Genomic DNA, 18,789 nt, shown 5'->3' on the forward strand with positions numbered 1-18,789 from the left:
CTCTGCCCCAGATCGTCTCACGATTGTTCACTGGTCACCCAGTCCCCACACGCAGCCTAACTGCTCCTTCTGCAACCACTGCTGCTTGGCTCCAGGCACGGGGTGGTCAGAACTCCTTCTGTGAAGTCCTGCCGAGTGCTGGCCCTCAGAGGGCAGGGGAGAGAGCACTCCTGCTCCAGCCACCAGGGGGATGCCTTGGGGGCAGAACCCCCCAGACCGCAGGACTGCGGGGACGGGGAATGCGTCCTCTGCACTGAATCCGAGCGCGGGTCAACCCTGCTTGCTCTTCTCCAGGCCCTGTGGCTGCAGCGTGGCCTGCTCCTCCGAGCCCAGCCCTCACGCCTGGGCTGAAGGGGGCTCTCCATCCCCAACTCCGAGCTGGCCCGGAGGTGGGCTTGCTCTGCTCTCCTGCTCCTGTCCACACGAGGCAGCTGAGGGCACAGACCTCTGTCTTCCTTCTCTGTCCTTCCTGCCTTGAAGCCGTCACGTGGCCCCTGCGGGCTGCAGTCAGGGTCATGAAACCCAAGGTGTGGAGGAACCCCAGAGTTCCGGGAGAGCACTGCTTGTGTGGGGAATGGGGGCTGCGAGAGGAAGGGCAAACCAGGACCCGAGGGCTCAGGGACAGGGCTCCTGGTCGGGGTGGTGGAGAAAGACCCCTGTGTCAAAGGACGCCACACTCACCGGGCCCAGAGGCAAGTTAACACTGGTTTATCTGTCCGATAACATGGCTGGTCTGGCAGAGCCAGGCAGGGGCGGTGGCGGCTCAGGCGGAGGTGTCAAAGAGGCGATCGATCATGTCGCCCACCTGCTCCACACGGTACTTGATGTACTTCTCAGGATTCTTGGTGAAGGGCACGCTGCCATACCTGACCAGGCGCTGAGGTCAGTGGGGATGCCTAGCCCCTCCCCAGCTCTGCCTCAGCCTAAGGCCCTCCCGATGGGGTGCCCCTGGGTGATGTCTGGGTCTGGCCCCACACCAAAGCCCCGGGCACTGGATCTGCCACCCAAACCCACCACCCTCTCCAGGTTTCCTTGAAGAAGAGAAGGGCCCAGTGGCCCAGCCGGGGCAGCAGGGAGCGTGGGGCTGGGAGGGCAGAGACGGAGGGCTAACCTGTGCAGAAAGGCCCCGTAGGTCTCCTTAACAATGTTTTTCTGGGCTTGGCGGATCTTGTCCCTCTGCTCCGTGTCGGGAATAGCCCAGGCCTTTTGTATCTTGCACAATTCTTCCAGGCCATCGTTGAAGCCCTGAACACCACAACGGTGGAAACAGAAGTGACCCAAAGACAAACGTTTGAGTCTGTGCTGCTACAGTAGCAGCAGCGATCAGGGGAGCGGGGAGGATCCCGACTTACCTTAAAACGCTCCTTGATCATCTGGCGCTCCTTGTCCCGAAGCTGGGGGGCCAGGGGAGGTGGCAGAGAAAGCGTCCCTCAGAGCAGAATCATCCTGCCCCTGCTCCTTCCCCAAACACCCAAGCCCAGCCCTCTCCCCTGCTGCCCGGATGGCCACGGGCATCCTTTGCTTTCTCATCCCAGTTGTCTGTTTTTTCCCAGAGACACAGCAGAAAGCACCACATCTGCTAGACATCCCTTCCCAGCCCAGGCCTTCAGCCCACCTTGACTCCGGGCTGGAACACAGGTAGATTCTTCTCAGCAATGTAGTCAGTCACCTTTAACCAACTGCCAGGCAGGGAGGGAAGCAGAGGGCAGAGAAGGGACAGCCTCAGGCAGCTGCTCCTTCCCTGGGGCTGGATTGTTTTGTTTTTTAAAAATCTCTTGATCTACTGGGGGAGAGGGTGAGGGCAGGGATCAGCCTGGGTTGTAACTAAGCAAAATACAGCTGAGATTTTTTTCCTTGGGAATAAAAATGTTCAAGCTGCTCGCTTTTAAAATTAAGAACAGGAAACAGAACATTCAACAAATCGAACAGACACTACCAACTACACTTCACGTTGATATCATGGCCAATTAAGATGGAGAAGCAGATGAGAAAAGAGGGGACGGAGGACAGATACACGGGAAAGCAGAGGGAGATACGGTCACGGGGAAGAAACACCCAAAGGGAGAGAGAGACGCACAAACTAAGAAACAGGAGGCGAGGGGCAGAGAGAGCCCTGTAGAGTGAGGCTCAGCCAAGCTCAAGGGACCTTGTGAGCTGGCTCTTCACTTGGTCTGAACGCTACCCACACCTCTGACGGGCAGCCCTTCAACCATCTTAGTCGTCACCCTTGGCACCTACCCTTCCCCACCCCATGAGTGTGATTAAAAAACAAGTAGAGGATGGGGGTTCACAGGGTGGCAGTTCCCCGTCATTGAGCCCACTCTGACTGGGCCCAGCCTCCCGAGGCTCTGAGAAGGAAGCGTTACTGGTGGGCACACAGGTCGGGGAGCGGGAGGGTGGGCGGAGGCCCACCTGCGCTGGTAAGTCTGGATCTGCTGCTCGATGTGCTCGCGGTAGGAGCGCTCGGCAGTCTTCTGGGTCACGGCCACCAGCTGGATCAGCTCAGACCTGGGGTGGGAGCAGGGGAGAGAGGAGAGGACGATAGAGAGGCTGCCGGCCTCTGCAGCAACACCAGTGGGGCCTGCCTCCCACCTCCCTGGGTCCTGGGACTGTGAAGGGTAAAGCGGCGTCCTCCCCACCCTGGACACGAGGGGGCACAGCCAGCCCCGGCAGGCAGGCAGGGGCAGGGGAGAGCTGCAGGCCAGCGCCCGTAGCCACTTACTTCTCCAGGGCCTTGAGGATGTAGTTGTAGTTGTTCTGTAGGAAGATGGCGCTCAGAGCCGGGTCCTCATACACCTTGGACTTGCTCAGCAAGTTCAGCTGCAGGTTGCCCAGGACTTTACCTGCACAGGGAAGGATGTGGTCACGCCTCCCGTGGCAGTCTGACCCAAATGACCCAATCCTGGGGCCCACAGACCAACTCCCACCCGTCGCTCCTTGTTCCTCCCGGACTCGAGACCCCACCAGCCTCGCCAGCCTTGGGAGCCTTTTGCCGAGCCCCTGCGGCCCCCCAACCAGAGGTCAGGCTGCAGTTCTAAAAGTCGGGGCGGTGGTGCTCGGGGGGGGGACCTGGACGAGCAAGAGAGCACAAAAAGGACACGGAAGGGAAGAGGCAGGGAGGCAGGGAGGCCGGGCGCCGGAGGCTGCTGGCTGGCGGGGCGCACTCACAGATGTAGGTGCTCAGGAGGCGCTTGCTGAACTCGGAGCTGTAGCTGGTGGCTGAGGAACTGGTCTCTGTGAGAGGAGGAGTCCTGTTACCACAGCAGTGGCAGCAGCCGAGACCCTCTCTGGCCTCCCCTAGGCCCGCGGAGCGGCTGAGGAAACCCTGGGAGGGGCCCGAGCCTCCCTCGGGCAGAGCTGGGGACGTGCTGAGCTACAGGGCTCCCTTCCCGCTGCGGGGGGCGCTCCCTGGGACTCTTCCTGGAACCCAGGGCCGGCCCTTCCATGGTCTTGGGTGGTGGGGTTAATGAGCTGGCCCAGGGCCAGCAGGAAGGCTGGCAGGACAGGAATGGGACAGCCCCTGTCACCCAGCCCCCGACCCATGCTGGGGGTACCTACGAGGCCCACTTCTCCCATTTGTCAGCAACAGAGTCTTAGAATAGGGCCCCCACGGCCTCTCCACCTTCACCCCCACTGCCCACAACCTCCTCTACCAGGCCCTTCTGAACAGAGACTTGCTGCCCGCACAGGGCAGAAAGCCAAGGGGGGAAGGGAGCGGATGGGAGAGGAAGGAGACAGGGAGGTGCTGGACCAGCTTGAAGGGTGTACTCAGGGTGCTGGACACAGCAGGACGCTGCCTGGAGAAACCCAGAGACAGAAGGTGGCCGTCAGGGAGCTGAGAGGGTTGGGAGCACCCAGAAGGAACCCGTGTCCCCTCTGACCCTGCTCCTACTGGGGTCCTGAGTCTGTCCAGGTGCCTCCGTCCCCAGGGAACCTCACTCATGGGGCTTCAGAGGGGAAGGATGGGGCTGCAGAGCCCTGCTGCTTACCTCGGGGGTCTAAAGGAATATTGTATGTGTCCCCAAGAACTACGCAGTGAGAGGCAGTGCGCACAGAGAGGAAGGGGGGAGAGACAAAGGAGGGAAAAAGATGCAAAGTGCAAAAACAGGTTAGAAACGGCCACAACACCCGAGCCAAGCAGACCACTCTCCGCAACGCCAGAAACAGACAGCAGGACAGCCCAGGCTGGACCCCTGAAGGCCAGGGACACACTGGAAAGTGGACATCTGGAGAACCGCAGGCCAGAGGCTGAACCTTGGCTCCTTGCCCCTAGACTGGGGGGAAAAGGGAAGGCCTGGGGACCCAACAAGCTGGGCTGGGTCTCAGTGCTCGGAAGCGCGCTCTTCCCCACATGCTAACCTCCTGAGCCCCAGTCCCAGGACAGCAGTCACGGGCACGGGAAGACACCACGCTGGCCCTGAGATGCCAGCCCACTGAAAGGGTCAGCTGTATGGGACTAATTAGGACAGGCAACATAAGGAGGAGGTGGGGAGATGCAGAAGGAGGGGCGGGGCGGGAAGGGCACCTCCAAACAAGTGAGTTCTGCTCTCCAGAGTGAGGACAGTGGAGGGAGCCGAGAGGGGATGGAGGCCAGGAAAGGTAGTCAAACCCCGGCTGCTTTCCTGATGCTGGGCCCAGATGGCCCAAGCAGCTCGGGGGTCCTGCCACAGGCCACATCTCCTTCCCACTCCACAGGGCGGGGGAAATCTCCTCACCCAGAGGGGGCTACCCCACGTCTCCAGGCCAGAGGGAGGAGTGGGGCACAGGGCCCCGCTGGGAGGTGCCAAGTACCTTGGGAGGCCAGCATGGCGCCCGCCGTCTCCTGGAAGTCCAGGAGCTGCTGCAGGAAGAGGATAGCCTGCGTGGGGAGAAAACAGGTCCAGGAAGAAGGTCAAGGGCAGGACCCAAAGGTCGATCACCTCCTACAGTTCACCCCCTCTGACCATCCCAGGACAGGTGCAGGGCCAGGGGCCTGCCCAGTGAAGAGGGTGGCTGCCAGCTCCATGCTCCACCCTGTGGGTTTGGCCTCCTGGGAAAGGCCCTGTCTGCTGGGGGCACGAAGCACCTTGCAGTCCATCCTGCCACCTGCGCCCCCTCCCCGCCCCAGGAGCCCCGGGGCAGCACCTACGTTGCTCGTGAGCTCGTGCACAGTGCCATCCTTGGGCATGTTGTACTCCTTGTCCGGGTCGTTCTGTGGGAAGAACAGCCTGACTCCCTGAAGCAGCTCCCAGCGAGTCCCGCGCCCACCCCACACCCCCGTCTGCGGGCTCACGGCGCCACCTCCTGGCAGACAGGTGTCAGGATGCCCCTCGGGCACAAAGGTGAGGGAGACAGACATACGGACATGACTAGATGGGAAAAGCGGGGCAGGAGCTTGACGCCTGGGGTGGGGGCCTCTGGAGCCCCTGGGGAAGACAGGGAGGCCCGTGGGCACTGACAGGAGACTAGCAGCACGGCCGGCTTCCCCACAGGGCAGGCCCGCCCCTCTTGGAGGCCTGCTTTCAGAAGGAGTTTCCAAGCCAGGTCACCGGTGGCCCTGCCCACAGCCCCACGGGCCGTCCCGCATGGCGGCGGAGGGAAGGAGAGCACCTTGATGTTGTCAGCGAAGTCCTCCAGCGCTTTGGCTCCCACGGTCTCCATGGAGGTGATGAGGCTGGGCAGCTTGTTCTTGGTGCTGGCGGCCGTCCCCTGAGGAAGCACACGGCTGCACAGGGCGCCAGAAGCCGGCCATAGGCTGTGCCTGGGGCCCTGCTCCTTCCCAGCCCCTCACCCCAGGGGACTGCCTCTCCTCTTCACTCACCCTGAGAGCACCTGCACAGGCCCGGGGCCCCGAGCAAGCTGCCGCCATTCCCCCTCGGAGCAGACGCGTGGGGTAGAGAGCACAGTTCTCCTGGGAGGCCGTGCCGGGCAGCAGGACTCCTCCTCCCGGCGTCCCCAAGGGCATCCTCAGCCACCTACCTGGAGCACCTGGTCAAACTCAGGCTTGGTCTGCTTGAGGTGCCGCAGGATGGGGAAGACGGTGAGCACAGCTGAGAAGTCGTGTCGGATGATGGCCTTCCGGGCAGCAGCCACAATGTTCTCCCCTTCAAGCATCAGCCCGTCCAGGGCGTCCTGAGAGAGCGGGGCAGGGAGAGGGCTCAGGGGAGGGGGCAGACAGCCGGTTCCCAGGGACGGTGAGGGCACCTGGAGGGGCGTGGGGGAAGTATGCCTCCAACTGGGAGGTCCCGACCGGGACACGCCACCCAGGACAGATCCCCAGGATGGGAGGTGGAGGTGGTGGCTGGAGTTGAGGGCTATGGACCACAAGCCCGGACCAAACTCAAGCTTCTGCAGTGACAGCTCGTGCTGGGGCATCTGGTCAGGGCCCAGGGGCAGGGTGGGGTGGGGCAGGACCTGTATCAAAGAGTCAAAGGTCTTCTTCTGATGGTGCTCAGGGATGACGTCCATCAGCAGCTGGTACTCGCTCTGGGCCAGCTTGACAAAGGCACTGACGCAGTGAATGTAGGCGTCGGTCTCCACGTCCAGCATGTCATCTCTCCCTGGGGGGAAAGCAGTGCCCCTGAGCTACTGGTTTGGGGCAGACCCTCTCCCTGCTGGGGGGGTGGGGCACGAGTCTCCCCAGCTCCTGGCCTGTAGCCAGACTGGCAGCAGACGGGGAAGAAGACTGTGCTGGCAGAAAGCTGAGAGAACTCCAGCAGGCCCGACAGGGTTCGAGGGGAAAAACAGGGCCTGAGTCCAGCCTTTGTTCCAGAATGTCAGGTACGAGAGGTGTTGGGGAGATGGATAAAAAGGATAAGAAGGCTCCCCCAGTCGACTTCCTGGATAAGACACGCCTGACCCCAAGACTGAGGATTCTGAATTGTACTGGGAAGAGGACACCCAGGGATGGGCGAGTGGCCGCGTCCACCTCAAGGAGGCAGGCACAGGGGTCATCCATCTCCAAAAATCCTGGGCCTCTGGAGCCAGATACCAGCCCAGCCAGGCCTTCTGGAATGTATACAAAGGCAGTGGGCTCTGGTCCACAAGGCTAGCTGGCATGGCGTCAAAACTGGAGAAGAGGCAATGTGAGCCTCGGAGGGGGAGGGCTCCTTGGTTGTCAGCTGCCCCAGCAGGAGACCGGATCCCGCTACTGCACTGGAGGCTGGCGCAGGGGTGCCCGCAGGCAACCTGGTCCTACGTGCCGAGGGACGGGCTCCGAGGAGTCAGAGCTTTGGAGCCGTTGCTGGAGTCACGTGTTGACGCTCCCTGCCCTCCGGGGGCCCGCCTGCCCTCTCTGCCCGCCTTCCGAGTGGCGGCAACTTCTGCCCTTGGCCCAGGCCCTGAGAGCCAGGCGTGCACTCCCACCTGGAGAGAGGCAAGGGGACCTAGTGCCCAAAAGAGAGACAGACCGGAGAGAGAGAGGCGAGTAGGCCAGGCTCATCCTTGGAGCGGAGCGGCCGGCTAGGCCAGGCCGGAGCAGGCCCTCTGGGGACGGCCGTGAGTGCAGCGGCGGCTGCCCTCGGGCTGGGCTGCAGTACTCACCGGCCAGTGGCCCGTGCTTGTCGTTCAGGGCCTCGGACAGGTGCTTAACTCGGAAATCATGCTCGTGACCTAGCGAGACGTCGGCCGCAAACACAAGCAGCGTTTATCCAGGGGCGGGGTGGCTGCTTCTCGGGGGACTGGGAAGAAGCCCTCGATCTCCGGGGGTGGGGGGGATGTGAGACGGGGTGTAGGGGAAGGGGCATTGGAGAGGGCTCTGAGCCCCTCCTCTGCCTCAGACCACCTTGGGAACAGCCGTTTCAAGCCTGACTTGCAGTGCCCCGGACCATCCTCGGGAGCTGGTTTCCCCAAGCCTGGACGCTAAGAGAAAGCCGGGTTTCTGAAGAGTTTCCAGCAGCTGCGGAAGGTCTGATGCTCAGCCCCAGGGGGTTTATCTCACCATATTTGGGGAGAGATCCAGTTAGAGAAATGTCACTGCCCAGTGAATGGGGACAGGCTTCTTTTCGCCCCCAGGGTCATTCTTTTGAAGGCGGATCTGGTCCACTAGGGCAGGGCTGTCCTTCCTCTGATGCGAGGGAGGCAGGGACATGGTGTACGGGCTGCCTGTCCCCTGTGGCACACGCTCCCCTTTCAGGTGGAGGGGGGCGGCCAGGAGGCCTCGGCCGCCTTGGTCCTGTCACTGCTGGTCTGAGCGTGAAAGGGCTGCCCGTGACAAAGAACTTTCTCTGAGTTCAAACAGGAGACAAGGACAGAGACGGGGAGGGGAGGGAGCGGGAAGCCTCCGGGAGGGCAGAGCTGCCGTCAGCCAGACAGGACCAGGCCGAGGGCCATGAAAGCTGCCCCCGAGCCAGCTGGGGTCAGAGGCCCAGGACCTCAGTTCCCACCCCTGGTCCCCTCTCAGGGTTACGCCCGAGGCCCTGTGGGGGGTTGGAGGCTCTGCCCTACCACGTGAGTGGACACACGGTGGAGGAGGAGGGAAGAGGAGAGGAACACAGGACGATTACCTTCCAGAGGAATGAGGTTAGAGCCCCCCTTTTTCCCATCTAGACCATGCTGGGAATACTGTTTCAGAAGGTTCTGGGCCTTACGGATCGTCCCTGTCACCAGAGCCACACAGAGAGGAGATAAGAAGACCTAGGAAACGAGTGAGAGAAAACAGCAGCAGCCCTCCACCTGCCCCCCAGGCCCAGGCCCACCCCCAGCAGAGAGCACGCCCGGGTACCATCTCTCCCAGCAGGCCTTTCCCAGGACCGCCGGAGGCCCCGCAGAAGGAGATGGAGGAACGGACACATTTCGTTCCCCCAGTGGAGCTCCTGATTCTGCCAGTGACCCTCATTGTTCCAGATCTGAGTTCATTTTAGGAAGTGCAGAGGGTGAAGGAGATGAGATGGGCAAAGATCCACCAGGAGAAGCCAAAAATAAAAAACAGTACTGGGTGGCACTTAACCCAGAAATAGACAAGGGCCTGGGATGGAGGAGCTAGTGATGGAGCTCTCACACCCAGAAGGCGAGACCAAGTGGCAGAGCCTGGGGGCACCTTGAAGCGGGCAGGCCCGTGGCTCCTCCCCAAAGGGCGGGCAGAGTTCTCCGGGCATACTCAGTGCCGGGACGCGGCCAAACAGCAGCCAAAGGAAAGCAGCACCCAGGAGTTGGTGAAATGGGACTGAGCTTCCTGGGATAGCAGCGCCCAAGACGGAAGGCTTGGAGACCCAGAGGCAGACTGGCCCCATACACCAGGGGAGGGACCCAAACCACCAGAGCAATTGGGAAAAACTCAAAAGCCAAAAAGAAGTTAATAGGAGCCACCACACAGAGAGCAGGAGGGAGGGCAGCAGGAAAGGGCACATGCTCTTGGCATGGGGGGAAAAAACCAACAGTTAGTATCACAAGTGAGAACAATGAAAACAAAACTGCAGCGCCCACAGCCTCCAGGGTCAGCTAGCTACCTCTGTGGGAACGAGACATCTCAGGGCAGAAAACGTGGGGCAATAAAACAGCATTTAAAACAGATGTGTACAGCTGCCCTGTTAATAAAATGTACTGGGGCAGGGGAGGCACCCATGAGTGTAACTCCGTCCCTCTTCCCTGGGGACTCCCAGGTGCCCCCTTGCATCTCTGAACACAGTGAGGTTTCTTGGGTCCTGGCAGCTCCCCAAAAGGCTAGCGGAGAAGGGACAGTGTCTGGAGCGGCTCATTTCTTTCTGTTTGCACCAACCGCAATTAGTTACTAATAACCAAGTTTGGGGCTTGGGCTCAGCATCTGTCTCGCTGGGTTCTGCCCCTCCAGGGAGCAGCCCCACTAATGAGCGAATCAGTTCCCTGCCCCACAGCCGACCAGGAGCAGGTGGGCCTGCCGGGCCTCCAGGAGCCTTGCCAGTATGCTCGCATGGATGTGGGCTGGGGACGCTGATCCGGCAGCCGCCAACCCCATCAGGAGCACAATTACCATGAACGACGCTGAGGTCGGTGTTTCATTACCCACCGAGGCCTCCCTGCTCCCCTCCTCAAGAGCTGGGGACTGATGTCCCAGGGGCCTGATTCCCTAGTTCCTGACGCCAGTCCTGAGCCCCCCAGCTCCTGACACCTCTTGAAACCCCACAGAAACCAGAGGGACGCTCAGAGCCCGAGTTTTCCTCTGGGGGCTCTAAGCCAAGCTAGATTAGGTCCACCGGGGGCCCCGAGATCAGACCCCTGCTCCCTGCACGGCCAGCAGCACTCTTGGATGCAGACTGGGTCCTGGGGCCTCCACTGGGCCCATCAGAGAGGAGACAGAGGGGAAGAGAGCACAGACCCGCCAAGGCCCAGGCAGCCTCGCAGCCTCCCGGAACCAAGGCACAGGCCCCCTGTTCTCTGAGGGGCAGGTAAGGAAAACGCTGTCGTGAGGGGTGGGCCCCACCAGCGCACCTGGCGTGTGTGCCCACAGCAGCAGCTGGACAGGGAAGGCTGGGGTGGGAGCAGCCCCCAGCCTCACTGGCTCTCTCTCCCTGGGGCCTGCAGCAGCCCCTCGCCCTGGAACACCCCAGCCTCTCGAGGGCCACGCCTCTCAGCAGCCAGACACAGCCAGGCTTGCCAAGTGGAAGCTGACACACAGGAGCACTGTTTACCTGGAGCACAGACTACAGGGAACATGATGACGGGAAGAAGGACAGACAGTGAGCTGTTCGCCCAGGACACCAACGCCCACAGCCTAGGCGTCTCCCACCTCAACACCCCTCCCCTGACTCTCCCGCCGCAAGGCAGTAACTTCGAGTGGAGCCCAAAAGCCGGATTAAGTTCTTTGGAGAAGAAGGCGTGGGATTATTTTCCTTTCTGGGCGACTGTGGAAGTGTAAACTCTCCCCATCCACTTCTTCAAGCCACCCTGGCTTTCTGCAAGGTGACGGCTGCAGTGCCTGCCCCTGTCCTGTCCACGGTTTTGGCGGCAGCAGTGTGCCTGGCCTCCTGATAGGCCGACGCAGGGAGGAGAAGGGGGTCCAGCAAGGGGCTCTGCCCCGGCACCCCTGTCAGCGCACCTCTCCGTGCCTGTGACCCTCCACTCCAAGGACACTTATGTAGCCCCCAGACTCGGCTGGGTAGAGAGGAGCTCACCGGATGGGGCCTTGCTGGGTGGGCAGACACCTGCTTTCTGTCCTGCGTACCTATAGTTGGGGGTCGCTGTGAGGTCAAGCTGTAGCGGCTGCGACCCCCAGGGTGGCCAAAGGCAACCCAGGTCCCACAGAGCTTCTGTCTGGTTCTGAGGTGGGCCAGGGTGGGGACTCACCTGGCCGCTTGACCGGCTTCTTGGTAGGCGTGTCCTTCCTCTTGTTGGGGACAGCAGGGGAGTAGGGGACCCCAGATGAAGAACTGCTCTTCCGGAAATGCTCCTTCAGGCCTTTGATGGAGCGGTCCAGCTGGCTGGAGCGGATCTGGTAGTAGACATTCATGAAGTCTGAGGAGAGATGGGCGACAGCTGGGGTCCCTGCCTCTGCCTGGCCCCAGGGCCTCCCTCTCACTTCCAGACGCAGCTCCGCAGGGCAGCAGTGGTGCCCACCATCGCTCCTTGCTAACCCCTTCCTAGCAGCCTCCCACATGGCCTCGTCCGTCCCAAATCAAAGTCTTAAAAGGGAAAGTATCCCCCAACAGAACCAACAATTAGTTGTTATTTTTTATTTTATTTATTTATTCTTGGCCGCGCCGTGTGGCTTGTGGGATCTTAGGTCTCCAACCAGGGATTGAACCCGGGCCCCTGGCAGTGAAAGTGCCAAGTCCTAACTACTGAACTACTGAACTGCCAAGGAATTCCCTGTAAGGTTTTTTTTTTTTTTTTTTTTTGGCCATGCCACGTGGCATCTTCCCTGACCAGGGATTGAACCCATGTCCCCTGCGCTGGAAGTGCAGAGTCTTAACCACTGGACTGCCAAGGAAGTCCACAGTAAGGTTTTTTTAGATAAAAAAAATGTGAAGTTAACATCCAGCTTCAACTTGGTGAGGGGTCAAAGGATGTGAGCAATTTATATGCGTAAAGAGACAACAAGTGTCACTGAATAAAAAAACACACCATTTCTTTAGCCATGAATGAAATGCAAATATTAAAAAATTAGAGGATTGTGAAAGCCCTGTCAAATAGCTAAGATAAATAAAGCTAATGAAGAACAAACAGCTGTGGGATTTTCGATGGGTCAGTTGACTGGCCCCACCTACCCGGAGAGGAGCTCAAGACGGCAAGAAGTTTACAGATCTGTTCAGACAGTTCTGCCTGATAATTGCACCTTTGAGAAAATATCTCAAAGAACTTCCTAAATAAGAAAAGCAAGCCATCCAACTGTGCTCACTGCAGCACTATTTGTCAATACTGGAAAACTGGAAAATCCAAAAATGCAAACGAGCAAGGAAAAAGATACGAATGCCATGGTACATTTTAGCGGTTCCCAACGAGTGTGTCGCCAATGTGACAAATGGAACAAAGCACTGAGGCTCTGACTGAAGGGGACTAAGGGGTCTGGAGGCATCCACTGGCCTCCCTCTTATCCCAAGGGAGCCCCTGAAAAGCTCCTGCCGAGCCCCCGGCTCCCACAGTGCAGCTCATGAGCCACAGACGTGCCGTGTGGTCAGTACAGGCGGCCCTGAGACCTGGCACCACAGAGTCCTCGAGGGAAGGCAGGCAGAGTGATAACGCACACTGACAACTTGGTATGTGTACAAACTAACAAAGAGAAGAAGAGTGTGGAGGGCTAAAAAGCTTAAAATGGAATATTCATTACAGTTAGTTTTTTTTTTTTTTTAATTTTTTGCTTAACTTGGGACTTTTTAAAAAATCCTGGGACTGGATTTAAAGAAATGATGGTACCAACATACCATGGAATATTATGCAGCTGCCAAAAAGAATGAAGCAAATATATATGTACTGATATGGAACACTCTCAAGACATATTACTAAGTTGAAAGCAAAAACCAAAAAAACAATCATAGGGCAGTGTTTAGTATGCGCCCTTCCACTTGGGAATGAGGAGCAGATACACACATATTTATTCTCTCTCTCTCTCACACACACACAGTTGCATAAGGAATTTTTTGGAAGAGTATAAATAACCTTAACAGTACTCATCTTTGGGTTATGATACTGTAAGCATTAGGGAAGTGGGGAGATGGACTTTTGCTTTTCACCTAAGCCTTTCTGTGCTATTTGAAGTTTTTAGAATTAATCAAAAAAAGGAAAGAAACGGGAAAGTAAGGTATGTTAAAAAAGCTTGAATTTAGTTAGATTCATAATTTGATACATAAGCTGTAGACTTATTGCTCATATTGTTTCCTACTAAACTCCTTTGTTTTAAAAGAAATGCAGGTGGGGCTTCCCTGGTGGCGCAGTGGTTGAGAATCTGCCTGCCAATGTAGGGGACAGGGGTTCGAGCCCTGGTCTGGGAAGATCCCACGTGCCGCGGAGCAGCTGGGCCCGTGAGCCACAATTACTGAGCCTGCACGTCTGGAGCCTGTGCTCCGCAACAAGAGAGGCCGCGATAGTGAGAGGCCCGCGCACAGCAATGAAGAGTGGCCCCCGCTCGCCGCAACTGAAGAAAGCCCTCGCACAGAAACGAAGACCCAACACAGCCAAAAAAAAATAAAAAATAAAATTAAAAAAAAAAAAGAAACAAAGGGCAAAGTCCACTCCCTCTGGCCCTGCCGCCTGGGCCCCCGCCTCCCCAGGACACCTCACCTTGGTTGCGGCCATATTCCACCAGCCAGCGGGAGATGCGGATCACGTCCTGCAGCACACTCTCAGGCAGGTGCTCTAGGGGCACCTCCTCCTGTACCTCCAGGTCGTCCTCACCGCTGATCAGATCCAGGATGAGCACAGGGGACACGACCTTGCTATGCCGGGTCATCAGGCTGCGGAACTCGGACTCCAGCGACTCCTTCCCCCGCTCAAACAGCAGCTTCTACAGGGAAGAAGGAAGGAAGGGAGGAGGGAAAGAAGAAAGAGGGTCCACGGCTGTTCCAGCATTCAGCAGGCCCTCGCCTCCCCATCCCCTTCCTTTGCCTTCCTGATTCTGGGCCTCGGCCCTCCTCTGCCTTCACTTTTTCCCAGAGAATAAACGCTGGGAAGATTTCCTTGATTATTTCTTTCCCTTGTGTTCTCTCAAAATGTATGTCCATAGGTGAAACCCAGAGTTTTACAAGAAGTAGGGGGCTTCCCTGGTGGCACAGTGGTTGAGAATCTGCCTGCCAATGCAGGGGACACGGGTTCAAGCCCTGGTCTGGGAAGATCCCACATGCCGCGGAGCAACTAGGCCCGTGAGCCACAACTACTGAGCCTGCGCACCTAGAGCTCCGCAACAAGAGAGGCCACGATAGTGAGAGGCCAGCGCACCGCGATGAAGAGTGGCCCCCACTTGCCGCAACTAGAGAAAGCCCTCGCACAGAAACGAAGACCCAACACAGCCAAAAATAAATAAATAAATAAATTAAAAAAAAAAAAAAAAAAAAGAAGTAGGTGCTTCACAGATATCAGCTGATTATTTTCTCACTGTACCATTAATTTGTGTTCTTGTTAGAAAAGGGTTTGCAAAAGAAAAAAAATAGATAAATTGGACTATATCAAATTAAAAACTTTTGTGCTGTGAACGATACCATCAAAAAAGTGAAAAGACAATTCACAGAATGAGAGGAAATACTTGCAAATCATGTATCTGATAAGCGACAGGTATCCAGAGCAGATAAGAGAATTGAAAACATACGTCCACACAAAAGTTCGTACACAAGGGTTCATAGCAACACTGTTCATAACAGCCAAAAAGTGGAGTGTCCATCAAGTGATGGATGGATAAACAAAATGTGGCAGAGCCATACAATGCAATACTATTCAACCATACAATGGAATGAAACACTGACACACGCTACCACATAGATGAACCTTGAAAACATTATGCTAAGTGAAGGAAGCCTGACACAAAAGGTCGCATATTGTGTGATTCCATTTTCAGGAGAAGTCCAGAATAGGTAAATTTACAGAGACAGAAAGTAGATGAGTGATTACCAGAGGCTGGGTGAATGGGGGAGGGAAGGGAAGAAGAGTGACTGCCAATGGATTTCTTTTTTTTGGCGATGAAAATGTTATAAAATTTATTCCGGTGTTGTTGCACAACTCTGTGATTATACTAAAACTACTGCGTTTTATACTTTAAATGGGTAAATTTTATGGTATGTGAATTACATCTCAGTAAAGGTGTTTTAAAAATAGAGAGAGGAGTTGGAGTGTTTCTGCTTAAATGAAAAGTATGTCCTCTAGGGTAAACCTATAGCATATTTTTTGTATTCTCCTTCTCTAATCCACTCCCACACCCAAGTTCTAGCACAGAGCTCTTCACTCTGTGATCCAAACTTGCTAGAGACCCTCAAGACTCAAGTTCTCCAGCCCCTGGCATCCCAATCTCTGAGTCCAGGCTGCTCACCCAAGGGCTGCAGTATTATGGTTTTACTGGTGTGTGCCCACTGCGTTACTGGTGTGCCAAGGTATTGATCTTGTCAGTCCTCCGAGTAGCCAGGTGGCGCTGTGCGCAGCCAGAGACCACTGGCTAGTTACCACTTTACCCCAGTGTGCCCCACAAACATTCTCATTTCCGATGGCGCCACGATGGGAGAAAAGCTGGGAGGCACTGTTCTAAGCAACAGCTTTCTGGGTGGGAGAAAAGCCAGTTTCCCATCTTTGTTCCTCAGCCCACCCCCTCTTCTGGGTAAGACACACGCCTCAGGGCAAGACCTGTGGTGCCACCAGGAAGGTGTGCCAGGTGACTGGGGGTCCAAGCTGGCCTGCCCTCTAATGTTCCTCAGTGGCTGGGATGTCTGGGCCTCTGCTCCCACCTTTTCTCCTGTCTGCATTCTCTCCTTTCCTCAATGCATTGAGTAAACCTCACTTCCCAGCCCTACTCCATCTCCCTCTGGTGATCTAAAGACCCCAAAACTTAAACACAAAGATATGACACAAAAAAATTGAATATGAAAACATGAATGCAGGTTCCCTGACTAGTCAAATTCATTGAGTCAGAAAGAAGAGTGATGATGGCCAGGGGTTGGTGGGGAGGAGAAAGGGGAGTTAGTGTTTAATGGGTACAGGGTTTCAGTCTGAGATGATGAAAAGAATTCTGGAGATGGTTATACGACAGTGTGAACGTACTTAATGTCACTGAACTGTTCCCTTAAAGATGGTTAAAATGGCAAATTTTATATTATGTATTTTTTGCTACAATAAAGAAACACCCATGCATTTATAAAAATCAAATGTTAAACTTATACTTCATATTTAACTTATAATTTAGTTAAGTTATTAAGATGCAAGAAAAATGTATACCTGTAATTCCTGAGACAGAGATCTTAATGCCTACAGTATGTGTATGGTATTGTATACTTCTGTTTATTCCACTACATTCTCTTTTAAGCTGGTTCAGTGTCTCTCACGAGACCAGGGTCATGACTGGTGTCCCCACACCTCTCACATCACTCTGCTGGCCCCTTACCACTTTGTTGAGCTCTGGGCTGTCTGGGCTGTTGTCCTGGAAATACTCCACAGCCTTCTGAATCTTGGCCATGCTTCCCAGGTACTCTTCCAGCCTACCTGTGGGGCTGGAAAGGAGAAAAGTCCTATTAGCCTGGGCAGATGGAAGATGAAGAGGAAGGACCAAGAGAATGGTATTCGGAAACGGGAGAAGAGAATTAACACAGGGGACTCTAGGCTCAAATATATTCTACTCCTCCCTTCCAAGGCCTACAGCCACTGGTCCAAGAGGCGTTAGGAATGTGACCTTCTGGCCCTAGCTCACCCCTCCCTGATGATCTTCTCAGTGTCACTGGCCACATGGTAGTAGCTGATAACGTGGTCCAGACAGGACAGAGTCTTCTCAACGTTCTCCTGCAGCCGCTGCAGGTTCTCCGTCTGTTTGTGCACAGGGATGATGGAGTTCTCCAGCTTCATAAGGCGACTCTCAAAGGATGACAGGATAGACACCTGCGGGGGGAAACTCCGTGCTCTCAGGCCTCAGGGTTGTCCCAGCACTGCTTCTGCCACCCACCAGGTCTTTGGCATTTGCTGCCTCTTCTCTGGTTTTCTAGACAATAAGCTCCATGAGGGAAGGGACAGGGTATACCTGTTCACCACTGTATCCCCAGAACCTACCATGTGCCTGGCACATAGGAGGTGGCCCAAATAAATTGGCTGAAGTTTGATTTGAAGGCAAGTCAAGCATTAAATTAACTCCTCCTCAGATAATCACCTCAGGATGGCTTCCCTTCCACCCTTTGAAGTCAAATCTCAATCCCTATTCTCTCTGATGCTTTCCTGGACTGAACAGGAAGTAGTTTCATACAGAGTAGCCTCAAATGCATTGCTGGTACCTTCAAAACCCTTTCTCTCTAAGAGTGAATCTCATTAAGTAAGGACTAGCACCTGATGACTGTGTTACAAAATACATACTCGTTTGTATCTGCTCAGTTTGTGCTTTTCCAGTCTTCTCTAGGAACAGGGAAGGAAACTCATATTTACTGAGGACCTATTGTATACCAGGTACTGTGCAAAATGCATCTCCATGCATTAGCTTCTATGACCTTCACAGTTACACTGGAGGTTGGCATCGTCTGTTTTAGCAGAGGAGGTAACTGAGGCTCAGAGTTACCTGTCAGGGGCCACACACAAATACGTGGAGGGGCGAGGACTAGATCCCAGATCTCTCTGACTTCAGAGCTCATTTTACACCTCAAGCCCTCTGGGGTGAAGGCTGAGTCTTTTTCTGCCCTCAGTAATCTCAGAAGTGGTAACCCGGCCGTCCAACCCTCACTTGAATTAATGATGACGCATGGCCAGTACCCAGCCCACCTAAGTCAGTCTCACTAAATGTCTGCAGAAGGAGAGAAGGAAGAATGGAGAACTTAGGCAGAAAGCAGAAAGTCCAGGCCAGTGGGGGCTGCAGCATCCTCAGCGAAGGGGCGGACAAGGGGAAGGGAGTGTTAAGAGACATGTCGCACTGTTGCTAGAGAAACCCACACGTTACCACCACCACTACCCAGACCAGCAGCCCCAGGCCTTAGGTACCGGAGCTACCGGGTCGCAGGGTTCTCCTCCAGCGTCTGGAAGCCCTCCCAGCTGAGGGGTTACTCACCATGTTCTTGGTGAGCTGGTCGCTCTTCTCCAGGCTGTCTCGGATGAAGGACAGCGTCTCCTCCTCCTGGGGGGAGCGCAGGCAAGGACATCACCAGAAGCCGAAGGCTAAAGGAGACCACCGCGTCCCAGCTCCACGGCCTCGCCCCTGACTAGGTCTCCTCGCAGGGAGGGCCCCCTCCCACTCCTGCCGCCTCCCTGAGTAGAGGCCCGGCCCGGATCTCGACCCCTTCCCTCACCTCCTCCCCCGCCTCCCCAGCTCCAGCCCCACCTGCTTCAGCTTGTCCTCGATCTCCCGCCGCCGGGCGGACGCCTCCTGCAGGGGAATCATGACTTCGACCCTCCCAGCGGCTCTCACTGCCCAGTACCTCGCCTCCGAGTGCCCTCTCGGCTCCCGTCCCTGCCACGCCCACTTCCGCCCGCGGCCCCCCGCCCCGGGGCGCTCTGATGCGCCATGTTAGGAGTGGCAGGCTGAGTGCGCCTGCGTGCAACTCAGTACAGGGGGACCGGGCGGGTGGCCATCTTGGGTGTGGCAGAGAACTGTGTCTGGGTTTGTCCTTGATGCGGGTTTCCACCCTCATCAGAGAAGGTTCTCTTGAGCGGTGTTTTGTCAGAACAGTTACAACTCACTTGCCGTCTTCGTGGGAAGGCTGACTCTTCTCACAAAGATCAATGACGAATTCGTTTCTC

The 18,789-nt window shown here is 56.3% G+C and overlaps 1 protein-coding gene across 3 annotated transcripts; it reads right to left on the bottom strand.

The window, feature by feature from the left end:
* Window positions 1-692: 692 nt before the first annotated feature.
* Window positions 693-18,511, bottom strand: EXOC7 (exocyst complex component 7). 3 transcript variants are annotated; one of them, XM_068530191.1, is made up of 20 exons: window positions 18,371-18,508; window positions 18,101-18,166; window positions 16,769-16,953; window positions 16,466-16,571; window positions 13,669-13,891; window positions 11,239-11,406; window positions 8,484-8,576; window positions 7,522-7,590; window positions 6,394-6,539; window positions 5,959-6,111; window positions 5,590-5,688; window positions 5,129-5,191; window positions 4,792-4,858; window positions 3,169-3,234; window positions 2,723-2,843; window positions 2,413-2,508; window positions 1,616-1,679; window positions 1,353-1,394; window positions 1,112-1,245; window positions 693-866 (listed from the first exon to the last, which is right to left on the bottom strand). In XM_068530191.1, the coding sequence occupies exons 1-20, from the start codon at window positions 18,428-18,430 to the stop codon at window positions 764-766; spliced, it is 2,124 nt and encodes a 707-aa protein (XP_068386292.1). In that variant the 5' UTR covers window positions 18,431-18,508; the 3' UTR covers window positions 693-763. The 3 variants fall into 3 exon arrangements, with proteins under 3 accessions (XP_068386292.1, XP_068386291.1, XP_068386293.1); XM_068530190.1 differs by having other exon boundaries at window positions 5,959-6,539; window positions 18,371-18,511; XM_068530192.1 differs by lacking the exons at window positions 7,522-7,590; window positions 8,484-8,576 and having other exon boundaries at window positions 18,371-18,505.
* Between the last annotated feature and the right edge of the window lie 278 nt (window positions 18,512-18,789).

This window comes from Eschrichtius robustus, chromosome 20 (genome assembly GCF_028021215.1).
Source record: "Eschrichtius robustus isolate mEscRob2 chromosome 20, mEscRob2.pri, whole genome shotgun sequence".
NCBI classification, from domain to species: Eukaryota; Metazoa; Chordata; class Mammalia; order Artiodactyla; family Eschrichtiidae; genus Eschrichtius; species Eschrichtius robustus.